This window comes from Amblyraja radiata, chromosome 7 (assembly GCF_010909765.2).
Source record: "Amblyraja radiata isolate CabotCenter1 chromosome 7, sAmbRad1.1.pri, whole genome shotgun sequence".
Lineage (NCBI taxonomy): Eukaryota > Metazoa > Chordata > Chondrichthyes > Rajiformes > Rajidae > Amblyraja > Amblyraja radiata.
Genome location: NC_045962.1, coordinates 29,833,051 through 29,846,040, shown reverse-complemented (window position 1 = coordinate 29,846,040; position 12,990 = coordinate 29,833,051). Strand labels below are relative to the sequence as shown.

Here is a 12,990-nt window from a genome sequence, read left to right as displayed (position 1 = left end):
TGTCGCCGACAGGGTCGTTGCTTGTCGTGGGTGGACATAGGTTGACTTTGGTTGTCGCCTGTGTGGTCGTCCTAAGTCGTGACGATTGGGTCGCTGGTAGCTTGCCGTCGACATTGTTGTGGGGGGGGTTCCAGTCACCGGAAAAATCGCCTAAGTGGGACAGGCCCTTAATGCTTTCTCTTTTAAAATGGCTTTATTTTGAAGGGTACTGCATAAGCTTTACTGAATGCAAGAACAGAAAGTAGTTACTTAGATTAATCTTTGTACATAATGGCCGTGAACGTCAAAAATATGATCTTCAAAATGAGACGTAATTTGTGTTGTTTAGAACCACCAATCTCAGGGGTTCGGTGTAACTTATTTAACGAGAATCTTTAAGCGGCCTTTTCACGGGGCGAGTTGACGCAAGATGTCACCAGAGTGAAGAGGTCGTGGTCCAGCACGAGTCTCGCACGATATAACGGGGGTATATAAAGAGTTCCCACGGTACTCGGCATTTCTGCTATTTGTGCGAGTGCCTTGTCCGTTTCCCGAGCTTTCCCGTTAAATCTTGAATGAACATCGTGAACTACACGTGACACAAATGATGTAACTTTTTTTTTCACACACTATATATATCCTCCCTTGGTTGAATTGGCTCATTTGGAGACATATTTTACTGTGTATGTGGGAGACACAGATGGACTGAGCACAGTACCTCGGTCTTACTGTGTGTGGGAGAGGGGGAGAAAGAGACGTACACTCACAGAGGCAGAGTCTCTCAGCCTGTGTAAGAGGGAGGGAGAGAGAGAGAGAGGCACACACAAGGTGGATGTGAAATCTCACCTGCCTGTTTCAGTGACAGACACCCGCCGTCAGTAAATGAAGACACCCCCATCTATCTCCCCCTCCTCTCCCTCGACTCACCCACCTTTCTCTCCCAACTCCAGTCCCGTCCCGACCCCCTGGGAAACTGAATAGAGCAACAGTCAACTGCTGCCTGTGCGCTGATATGACAATAAAGGCTACTTTACTTTACTGAGTTAAAGAGTTCCCACGGTAGACTGTAAAACTGGGACCCTGGTTCTGGACTCCCCCCTTCTTCAGACAGGCTAATCGGAATTGAGTCTGAAGATGTGTCTCGTCCCGAAACATCAGCTTTTTTTCTCCAGATATGCTGCTTGACTCGCTGAGTTACTCCAGCTTTTTGTGTCTGTCTTCGGTTTAAACCAGCATGTGCAGTTCACTCCTTACACGGGTCTCTGTACAACATTGATTGGTAGCGTTCAGGACCCCTGGACCCGAGGACTCCGACCTGTATCTCTCAAAGAAGTACATGTGAAAAATTTCTCACGGACCATAAAAATGCGTAACCTTTCAGTAAAGTCCCTTTTAAAGTCCCTTTTAAAGATTATAGTTATTTTCTTGAATAAGTTGATGTCCATATGCGGATGCAAATCTTTATTTTTATTTATTTTTTAAATTCAATCCCACATAAGATAATGTTTACTCACCTTCTGTCCCCTCTGTCCAGCTTCCGGGTTCACCGTTCGCAGGAGTTCCCACGGTACCCGCAAGAGTTATTACGGATATCGCACTGGCCACTACGTTCATATAATGTTGCAATACTCAACCACAAGTGTACAAGTCACTCTTGGAGAAATTCAAACTTTCTTGAATTTTCTCCCGAGTGACCAAGTTACACGATGACCTGCCGTTAGCGCTACGGTGGTCCACGGTGGTCCACGAATGCCGCACTGTTATCGCACGAGGTTCCCACGATGTTAAACTCCGGTTAACTCTTGCGTCAAGTCGCCCCGTGAAAAGGCCACTTTAGTGTTACTCAAGTTCAGTATCCTAATTTTGTCAGGTCATTTCATTCATTAAATGTATTTTTCAAGCTATTTACTTGATGTGGTATTTGTTGGTTGAGAACCAAGGTGTGTTATTGCTAGCTCGGTTCAGTTGGTTGCAGTCTTATTACCATTTAATTAGATGTCCGAGACCTTGCGACTGGCACCACAATACATTACTGAAATAATAAATCTTTACTTCCAATGGCATCTTTAAGATGATATGTAATCAACCAGTGCCTTGTCTATTGGCATGGTTGAACAGAAAAGATTTTGAAGTATTTTGAGATGCAGCATACTGGTCACTAAGTCAAGGTTTCTGACGGATCCAAAACAAAAGCGCAAATTATCAATGATTTACTGTTTTTTTGTGGCATCTTGTTGCGATAAAATTGGCTGCTGTATTTGCCAATAAAAATGCAGTGACTTCATTTCAAAATGGTCAGTCTTAAAGCATTTAGGGATGAGAGACTGCTTCAAATATATAATTTCCCCAAATATGTCTTTTCTTGAAAGATGCTGAAAATAGTGAAAGTAGATGCTGGTCACAGATGCAAATTATTTCAGAGAAAAAAAGAAATGGCAGCATTGTTAGAGATATTTGGCAATATTGTATCACAGCAGAGGAATAACACACAGCACTAAATTATAGGGAGCCAAGAGAGTGCAAGCTTGATGTGTTAAATAATCGTAAAGGAAATAATACTGGAAATGTTTTCCTGCGCAAACGCTGATAAATCTTCTGGAGCTGATAGCTACCTCCCAGAGTTTTAGAATCATGGAATCTTTAAGCCAAATGGCCACAATTTGCAGTAATTAGCTCATGTTGGTTCATTGATTGAAATCTACAATCTCTCACTTGGCACTACACTTTTGTTCCCTTTTGATAAATGCCAAGTTTAATCTCCCGGTTGTCAACCATTTCAACTCCCCCTCCCATTCCCATACTAACCTTTCTGTCCTGGACCTCCTCCATTGCGAGAGTGAGGCCACAGTCAAATTGGAGGAACAGCACCTCATATTTTGTTTGTGTAGCTTACAACCCAGCAGTATGAAATTGAATTCTCTAATTTTAAGTCACTTCTAATTACACTCCCCCACTCTAGTTGTTTTACCAGTTCCCCAAATTGTTTCTCCATTCACACCTTCCCTGGCCAACAATGGGTTGACCAGGTGCCGCCCTGCCTGAGGTCAGCCTTGATTGGTCCTGGACTTTCCTCACCCCTAACTCTTCACCCCACACCCTACTTTCAGTCTGAAAAAGGGTCCCGAAAGTTCACCCATCCTTTTTCTGCAGAGATGCTGCCTGACCCACTGCGTTACTCCAGCACTTTGTGTCTATATCTCTACTCGGGTCATAACCTCTCCAAGAATTCAATGTTTCCTCCTTTTTCTTATTGACAGGCACCTTCTGAATTTGACCTTTTGCACAAATGGAAACGTTCTCCCTATATTGTCTACAGATGGAATGATTTTGTAATTCTTTTATTGAACCTGTTCTCAACTTCTCTGGAGATTATTGAGTGATAATTCACTGAAGCGACTGGTTATTGAGACCAATTTTGAAAAATGTATTGTGCCCTCTAAGATTTCATTCCACCAGCCCTCCTTCAACTTGCTCATTCTCCAACTACTGTTTGCATTTCCAAGTAATCTGCAAACTTTGAAATAGTTTCATGCACACTTGTCAAATTATGAAATAGATCACAAAAAGCAGCGATCCTGGCATTGTGAATTATGGAAACAGTTTCCAAATAGTTGCTACCATTGCCCTTTTTATTTCAATGAACATCAATTTTGCTGGTAAGCCTATTAAATGGTAGTTAATCATTTTGCAAATGTATATATAACTAATAACTACATTGCCCTTTGTTAGCCAATCAAAAAGTTAAATCAAATCAACACAAGTTGACTTTCTTTTATTTCGTTGTGACTTGTTTGAGCAATTAAATTTTGTTCCGAATTATTGTTTCCAACAGCATTGGTTGTTTTTAATGCTTATAATTTCTATCTGGACAATCTGCAAACTAAAACAGCTGTTTTGTTTTCAACTTTTGGCAGGTATTTGCCTCCTGAATGTTTTGTTGTAGGAAAAGAACCACCCAAAATTTCTAACAAAGTGGATGTCTGGTCTGTTGGAGTTATCTTCTTTCAATGTCTCTATGGTCGTAAGGTGATTTTTCATTTTGGTTCTATAATATTCTAAGATTCTTTGTTTGTGAAAATTGCCTAATATGAAATGTTCTTTTACAGCCATTTGGCCACAACCAGTCACAGCAGGACATCTTGCAAGAGAATACAATATTAAAAGCAACTGAAGTCCAATTTCCTGTTAAACCAGTTGTTAGCAATGAAGCAAAGGTAACATTGTTATACAAGTATGTTTTTAATTTGTTGAATCAAATTGGCAGGGTTCATTTTGATTTTAAAATCTAATGCTTCTGTTGTTTCAGGCTTTCATTAGGCGTTGTCTAGCATACCGCAAGGAAGATCGCTTTGATGTGCACTTGCTGGCTAATGATACATACCTTCTCCCTCATATGCGACGGTCAAACTCTTCAGGCAACCTACATATGCCTGGGCCAGCCACAATACAGGTGTCACCCATGTCAAACATAGTTTCTTATTAAGACCTGGAGTTAGACTGACAAAACGTAAAACTTTCCAGATTAATTTGCAGCTGGAGACGGTATAACTTGAAGTTTTTTCTTCTTTTTGGGAGGAAGGAGAAAGCAAAGGCTGTGAAATAATTGGGGTGTACCAATTTTTAAATCCTTTACTTTTGATTTATTTCAAATCCAACTGAACCGTGGAAAACAATGAGCTGTTCCAACGTACTGCATACTGTAAAACTTGGTACAAATCAAACAGCTTGTGTATGTGGTTAAACTGTTTGTCCACATTTTTTGGGAACACTGTATATAATCCAATGAGTCACTTTTTGTTTAAAATAAGGCCAGAACAAATGATTTTAGCGCACAGAAATACAACAGCCCAATGAAAGAAAATTATGTGAAGAGATTAGAGTAGGTCTTGCAAACCTGAAAATGCACAAGAACATTTACATATTGAAGCTACAATACGCAGCTTATGTATTTATAGGTCAAACTAGAATGTACTGTGCAAGATAATAGTAAAATAGCATTGTTTTATATTGTTGTAAATTATTTCATTATATTTACCTTCTACTGAAGTTGCAGCAGTTTGATTTTGTACAGGCTGCAAAAAAAATTTGGCTTTTTGTTTTCTTAATTGGATCACAAAATCCAATAATGGAGCTGACCATTGCTGTTTTGTTATTATAACAAGGCCTTCAAAAGTTATCCACAAACTGAGATGTGTAAAAGCTTAATTTTTGTATCAAATAAGATTGTCTTAAAACAAATTTTGTAATATTGAGGGATAGGCCAATTCATGGATAAGCCTTGATTGTTTGGCATCATTCAGCCAACGGAGAAGAAAAAAACAAATGCAGGACAGATTGTGACGTTTGCAAGATTATTGCTTTCTTCTCTATGTTGGCATAAATGGTGTGAAACATGAAATTCTCAACAATTGCCTTGTGTTGTACAAATTACATCCACTTCCAGTAACACAATCTTACCGATAGTAGAGTTTATTGCTCGTTTTTAAATCCATACAATAGAATACCTGTGTGTAATTATTGCACTGAAACAAAACAAAATTTGGTTTATCTGGGCTTGTTAATGTTGTATAATTAAGCTGTTGCCTGTGTTCCTGGTGTCAAAAGCTGCATTGTTTTCACTGTAAATAAAATGTTTAACTGTTGACTTAAAAAGGTGCTGCTGATGCTGTAGAGAATGCAGCCAAACCCAGTAATAAAACTACAAAATTCTATTTCTCATTCATTTTTGGTCTTAAATTCATTAAGCCAGAATTTATGAGCAACAGCTCACATCAAAATAAAATGAAAACTTACCCGAATGTCGGGGTCTCCTGATAATGATGGATGTGGCTCACTTTGCTGTGTATAGGGAATAAGGGTGAAACAACTTTAACTTTAAAAAACTACTCAAAAGATTTACAATTGTACATGTTTAGTCATTTACACTTTTGATTTTCTGCACAAAGGCAAAATAATGGAACAAATCCCTTTCCAATACTCAGTTTTGTATTTTAAGCCTCATTTCATGCCAGACATAAAAAATAGAACCTTTATGCTGTTCATTTAGATGACCATCTTCTGCCTTTCTAGAAAAAAGCATAAATATCCAAAGTTTAAGTGTGCATAAAATGTAAACATAATTTTTTTTTAATTATCTACTTCCCGTAGCCATCCCTTCACTGGTGAAGCTCTGCCTTGCCTTGGGACCTTTGTGCACATTGCTCAATACAAGCAACAGAGAATCTCTACAACCACGCCTGAATTAAGTGCTGGTCAGCAGCTGACTACGGTTTGATCTATGTTCAATGGAAATGTGTGAAAACAAAATTGCTTAAAAATTACATACTGAATCCGGGCCATTGTTTAAGCATTACTGTCATGTGGAGGAGGACGAATGTAACTTAACGAATGTCACTGAAACCTTTGGGACAAATATCACATAATGGTGTTCTTGCAACGTGAATACAGATTTGGTCTGTCGAGTCATCCTTTGCAGAGAAAAAGCTGATTTATCGGCCAGTTAAATAATGATACAACACCAAACGTTTACTCTTGAATGTTGTTTTTAATTATTTCTAAACTTCCATTCACCCAAAGGCCCTTCACCTATTTCGCTCCTAGCTTTATACCCAGTAATTTTATTTGCGAAGATGCAGATCTGGTTCCAACCCAATTCAAATTAAGTTATTCCATTGATTGAGTGGAACAGCTCCCTTGTTCCCAACAATGCATTTCATTCCAGACCTTTGAGTCATTGTTTTGTTCATTCAGATAAAACCTTTGTCCTGCTTTGCAATGCACCTCTCACATGTCTCTAAGGCACCATGGATTGCTAGAAAATAAATATAAAACAAATATTAAATTAATTTAAACATATTTGCACTTGACACCATGACTCACTTGGACCTTGCTGAGAAGCCATAGCTAGGGTTAAATGTAAGCAAAGAATTGTGCAAGGCCGAGGAATCACCACCAACAACTGCAGATGTAAACACATGACACTTTTGGGACAGAGGGACACACCCCAAAAGAGCGCGTGCCGCACATAATGCCTTCAGTAAATGCATCCAAGGAATTTTAAGTGCACTCTTATTTTTGTTCAGATTAAAGGAGGTGTCGGATCATTAGTTGCAGGAAAATAGGTTGTGGACCTGTAGTTAAATACAATGGCTGTTCTTACAGAATGCACTACCCTATATGTAGCTCACAACATCATAGTGAAATTACTTTTTACATTTATATGGTTGAAGAGCCACCTGGGGAATTCAACTGAAGAATGGACACAGTTGACTGACTTCAAAGCATTAATTGTCCAACATTAACAGCAGTAATATTTTACTTGAACCACTCAACCCATCATTAACATGGGCTGCATGCAAAAGTGATCAACGGCATAAGATATAAATATTACACTTAGCCTCAGTAATACACCTTCAATCCTCCTGGCAGTAGTTTACACTGCTTCTCATCCTGTCCAGTTCAAACCAAAAATAATCTGCTGCATTCTTTAAATAACATTGATCAAATCTTAATTGAGTCAATGTTATGTATGTATATATACATGTACACTCATACGCAGATACAAGCTGTGCTTAACAAGTCTTTTTTGCGGTAGTCTTGCCCACCTTTTCTAAGAAAATGCGAGTAGGCCACTCAGTACTCAAGCCTGCCTCACTATTGATTATGACCGTGGCTGATCTCTCCCAAGCCTCATTTTATAACTGGGTGACATTTCTATTCTAAATGAGGCATTGCTGTAACTTTCAAAGTCAGATGCACCATTCACAAAAAAAATGCATTGAATTGATTATATTTCACCCTCCTCCCTTGTTTTCGCTGCAATATCAAATACTAGTATATACACTGCTTTCTGGCAATAGTCATTACATTTTTAAATCATTAGCAAAAACAATGTTTTAGGTCCCTTCCCTTTATCAGAACTGGGGGAAAGGAAGAAATTAGTCCAGGTACCAGAGTAAGTGGGAGAGGACAATGGATGACACAAATAATTTATTTAGTGATGTTCTACTGCATCCGTGTGCTAACATTTGTTTCTCATTCCCCCTACGGCACAGGAAGCAGCTATTCATCCACTGCATCTACATCAGCTCCCACTGCAACCTCCTCAATCCAATTCCTCTACTTATTTTCATGTAACCTAGTCTCTCACACATGCGTCAGCTCTCCTATTTCTCCTACACCAGTAACTTAGAGTAGCCAACTAACCTTGCTACCTGTATATATTTGCAAATTGGCAGGAAACTAGTGTAGTGGAATCTCAAAGTCATAGAGAGAGTGATGCAGACACTGGAGCTCAGAATCAAATCTGGGTAGCTAGAACTGTACCTTCCTATGCCACGACACCCAGGTTAATTAGCTAGAACTGTACCTTCCTATGCCACGACACCCAGGTTAATTTGCTAGAACTGTACCTTCCTATGCCACGACACCCAGGTTAATTAGCTAGAACTGTACCTTCCTATGCCACGACACCCAGGTTAATTTGTACACTTTCTCGTCTCCCTCTTAAATAATTTGCTGTTTCATTCTTCCTTCCCATCTCCCATTTTCCCCACAAACTCTCTTATCTGCCAACCGTTTGTCTGCTTGCTTAATCTATGTTCCCCTTGCAGACTCTTTGTCATTTCCTTGCAACTTGCTCACCCACCCATTATCAGTAAATTTGAGAGTATACTTGGTTCCTTTAATAAAGTTGTAAATATAGATTGTAAATAGTTGTCCCAGCACTGATCCCTGTGCCCCACTAGTTAATGAGTGCCACTCCAAAAATGAACATATCCCATCCATCTTTTGTTTTACTTAAGTAATCCCATAATCATGCTAATATATCACTCCCAAAAATCTGGAGTAACTTTTGTTATGGCAGCTTATCAAATGCCTTGTGGAACACTCCCCACGCCTTCCTGCATTGAACTATTTCCTTTTTATCCAGCCTTTTGGTTACATCTTTAAAGAAGATAGTAAAGAACACAGAACAGTTCAGCACAACAATATGCTCTTTCAGCCCTCAAAATTGGTGTCGAACAAGATGCCAAATATACTATTCTCTTCTGCCTACATGTGATTCTCCATTCTCTGCATATCCATGTCTATCTCAAAGCCCCTTAAATGTCACAATCGTATCTGTTGGTACCACCATCTCAGACAGTTAATTCCAAGTATCTGCCACAATCTCTTGTGAAAAACTTTTCCCATGCATCTCCGTAAAGTTTCCCCCTCTAACCTCAAAGCTCTGGGGGAAAAATCTACCCTATCTGTGCCTCTCTTTTATCAGTTTTTCCATCAGCCTCCAGAGAAAACAAGTTTGTCCAACCTCTTCTTTTCGCTAATAGACTCCAATCCAGTAAGTATCCTGGTTTACTACTTTTGCACTCTCTGTAAAGCCTCCACACCCTTCCTGTGATGGTGCAAACAGAACTGCAGGCAATGCTCCAAAGCTGCAATATGACTTCCTGTCCCTTATATGAAGCATACAAATTAGCCAGAAAAAGCAGCCTACCAGAGGACTGGGAGAAATTCAGGGTCCAGCAGAGGAGGACAAAGGGGTTAATTAGGAAAGGGGAAATAGATTATGAAAGAAAACTGTCAGGGCACATAAAAACTGACTGCAAAAGTTTTTATAGATATGTGAAGAGAAAAAGATTAGTTAAAACAAATGTAGGTCCCTTGCAGTCAGAAACAGGCAAATTGATCATGGGGAACAAGGACATGGCAGACCAATTGAATAACTACTTTGGTTCTGTCTTCACTAAGGAAGACATAAATAATCTGCCGGAAATAGCAGGGGACCGGGGGTCAAATGAGATGGAGGAACTGAGTGAAATCCAGGTTAGCCGGGAAGTGGTGTTGGGTAAATTGAATGGATTAAAGGCCGATAAATCCCCAGGGCCAGATAGGCTGCATCCCAGAGTACTTAAGGATGTAGCCCCAGAAATAGTGGATGCATTAGTGATAATTTTTCAAAACTCTTTAGATTCTGGAGTAGTTCCTGAGGATTGGAGGGTAGCTAAAGTAACCCCGCTTTTTAAAAAGGGAGGGAGAGAGAAAACGGGAAATTACAGACCAATTAGTCTAACATCGGTAGTGGGGAAACTGCTAGAGTCAGTTATTAAAGATGGGATAGCAGCACATTTGGAAAGTGGTGAAATCATTGGACAAAGTCAGCATGGATTTATGAAAGGTAAATCATGTCTGACGAATCTTATAGAATTTTTCCTGTATGTAACTAGTATAGTGGATAAGGGAGAACCATTGGATGTGTTATATCTGGACTTTCAGAAGGCTTTCGACAAGGTCCCACATAAGAGATTAGTATACAAACTTAAAGCACATGGTATTGGGGGTTCAGTATTGATGTGGATAGAGAACTGGCTGGCAGACAGGAAGCAAAGAGTAGGAGTAAGCGGGTCCTTTTCAGAATGGCAGGCAGTGACTAGTGGGGTACTGCAAGGCTCAGTGCTGGGACCCCAGCTATTTACAATATATATTAATGATTTGGACGAGGGAATTGAATGCAACATCTCCAAGTTTGCAGATGACACGAAGCTGGGGGGCAGTGTTAGCTGTGAGGAGGATGCTAGGAGGCTGCAAGGTGACTTGGATAGGCTGGGTGAGTGGGCAAATGCATGGCAGATGCAGTATAATGTGGATAAATGTGAGGTTATCTACTTTGGTGGCAAAAACAGGAAAGTAGACTATTATCTGAATGGTGGCCGATTAGGAAAAGGGGAGATGCAACGAGACCTGGGTGTCATGGTACACCAGTCATTGAAAGTAGGCATGCAGGTGCAGCAGGCAGTGAAGAAAGCGAATGGTATGTTAACATTCATAGCAAAAGGATTTGAGTATAGGAGCAGGGAGATTCTACTGCAGTTGTACAGGGTCTTGGTGAGACCACACCTGGAGTATTGTGTACAGTTTTGGTCTCCTAATCTGAGGAAAGACATTCTTGCCATAGAGGGAGTACAGAGAAGGCTCACCAGACTGATTCCTGGGATGTCAGGACTTTCATATGAAGAAAGACGGCTTGTACTCGTTAGAATTTAGAAGATTGAGGGGGCATCTTATAGAAACTTACAAAATTCTTAAGGGGTTGGACAGGCTAGATGCAGGAAGATTGTTCCCGATGTTGGGGAAGTCCAGAACAAGGGGTCACAGTTTAAGGATAAGGGGGAAATCTTTTAGGACCGAGATGAGAAAAACATTTTTCACACAGAGAGTGGTGAATCTCTGGAATTCTCTGCCACAGAAGGTAGTTGAGGCCAGTTCATTAGCTATATTTAAGAGGGAGTTAGATGTGGCCCTTGTGGCTAAAGGGATCAGGGGGCATGGAGAGAAGGCAGGTATGGGATACTGAGTTGGATGATCAGCCATGATCATATTGAATGGCGGTGCAGGCTCGAAGGGCTGAATGGCCTACTCCTGCACCTAATTTCTATGTTTCTATGTTATACTCTAAGCCCCGTCCGATGAAGGCAAGCATACCATATGCCTTCTATACCACTATCTACCTGTGCTGCTACTATTAGGGCACTAGGGACTTCAAGATCTCTCTGTACATCAATACAGTTAAGAGTCCTGACCTTACATTTCCCTTTCATAAAGTTATATTGTGTTGCTTTCCATCCTTATTAATGGACTACAGCATTTACCCCAATGACCAAGGTATTGGGCTATCTGGCTGATAATTTCCTGCTTTGGGTTTTTCTCCTGTCTTGCAAAATAACATTGTGTTTGCAGTTTCCAATCCTCTGGGACCACTCAAGAAGAGATTTCAGTGGATTACAACCGTCATGTCCACTATTAGTGTGGTTACCTCAAGAATCTGCAGAATCAACTATAGCAGATCCAGCAGAACTTCCAATGCAACATCAAGTTCTCCAGGGACGTCAGCATCCAAAAGGATCTGCTGCTCTTGGTCTCGCTGCAAGCTCCTCAATACTTAATACTGCTGAAAGACTTAAAGAACATTGAAAGTAGAGGAGTAAAATTAAAGGGAGATTAAGAAAGGAAAGGAAAATTGTGACAAAATATTAACAAGTCTAAACATCTAAATGTTTCTTAATTAGGAGGGTAATTAAGGAAATTGAGCTTTTTCCAGACCAAAAAACAACCTGCCCGTGGAGGTGGAAGATGTGGGTAACGTTCTTAATGATGCTGCAGCTGGCTTCACAAACAGGGACAATTGCAGTAAAAGGAAGAATTTGGTGAAACACTAAATGAGATAAACTGACACAACGACAGAGTATTAATGTTGAACAGCATGTTTGAAAATGGATAAATCATTGGACCCAGATGAAATATAACCCAGACTGAAAAGAAGCAAAATTGCAGACTGACCTTTTTCATTTTTTTCTCTGGCTACAGGAGTGGAGTCAGAGTATTGTAAGACTGTTAATGTACCATTCTTTTATTTAAATGAAAGGAATTACAGGTCTGCTCATTTAAATATGGTGGGCAAATTATTGAATGCACTTTTGGGAGAAAATATAAACCTTCAATTAGAGACATTAATAGAGGCCAGCTGTGGTGGATTTGTTGAGGGAAGATCATGTCTAACAAACTTCCTTGACTTTTTTTGAAGAGATAACAAGGGTGGTTGATGGGAGTGTGTATTTGATGTGTGTGTCTGTGTCTGTGTGGGTTTAAGACGAAACTTTTGATAGAATGGTAAAAAAAAGTAAAGATGCATCCACAATAGGTAAAGTGGGTAGAACTCAACGGCAACGATTGACAATGTGTTTGTGCAACCGGACGTTATTACCCTGGGGGCTCCACAAGGCACAGCATTCAATCCCTGGCTTTTTGCAACAGATATTGTTAGCCCCATCTTAGTGGTCGCCCCTTTACAGGAAGGATGTGGAGGCTTTGAAAAAGGTGCAGAGGAGGTTTACCAGAATGATGCCTGGATTAAGGGTATCAGCCACAGAAAGAGGTTGGACAGACTTGAATTGTTTTCTCTGGAACACCGGAGGTTGCAGGGAGACCTGATGAAGGTATATAAAATGATGA

General features: G+C 40.1%; 1 protein-coding gene across 1 annotated transcript in view; it reads left to right on the top strand.

Moving 5' to 3' along the window:
- The window catches only part of tlk1 (tousled like kinase 1), a 134,571-nt gene extending 128,881 nt beyond the window's left edge, over window positions 1-5,690 (top strand). The window contains exons 19-21 of the mRNA XM_033024012.1: window positions 3,894-4,005; window positions 4,086-4,193; window positions 4,286-5,690. Coding sequence (XP_032879903.1) covers window positions 3,894-4,005; window positions 4,086-4,193; window positions 4,286-4,462 — 397 coding nt within the window. The 3' untranslated portion in view covers window positions 4,463-5,690. The remainder of the gene's footprint in view (window positions 1-3,893; window positions 4,006-4,085; window positions 4,194-4,285) is intronic.
- Window positions 5,691-12,990: the final 7,300 nt, after the last annotated feature.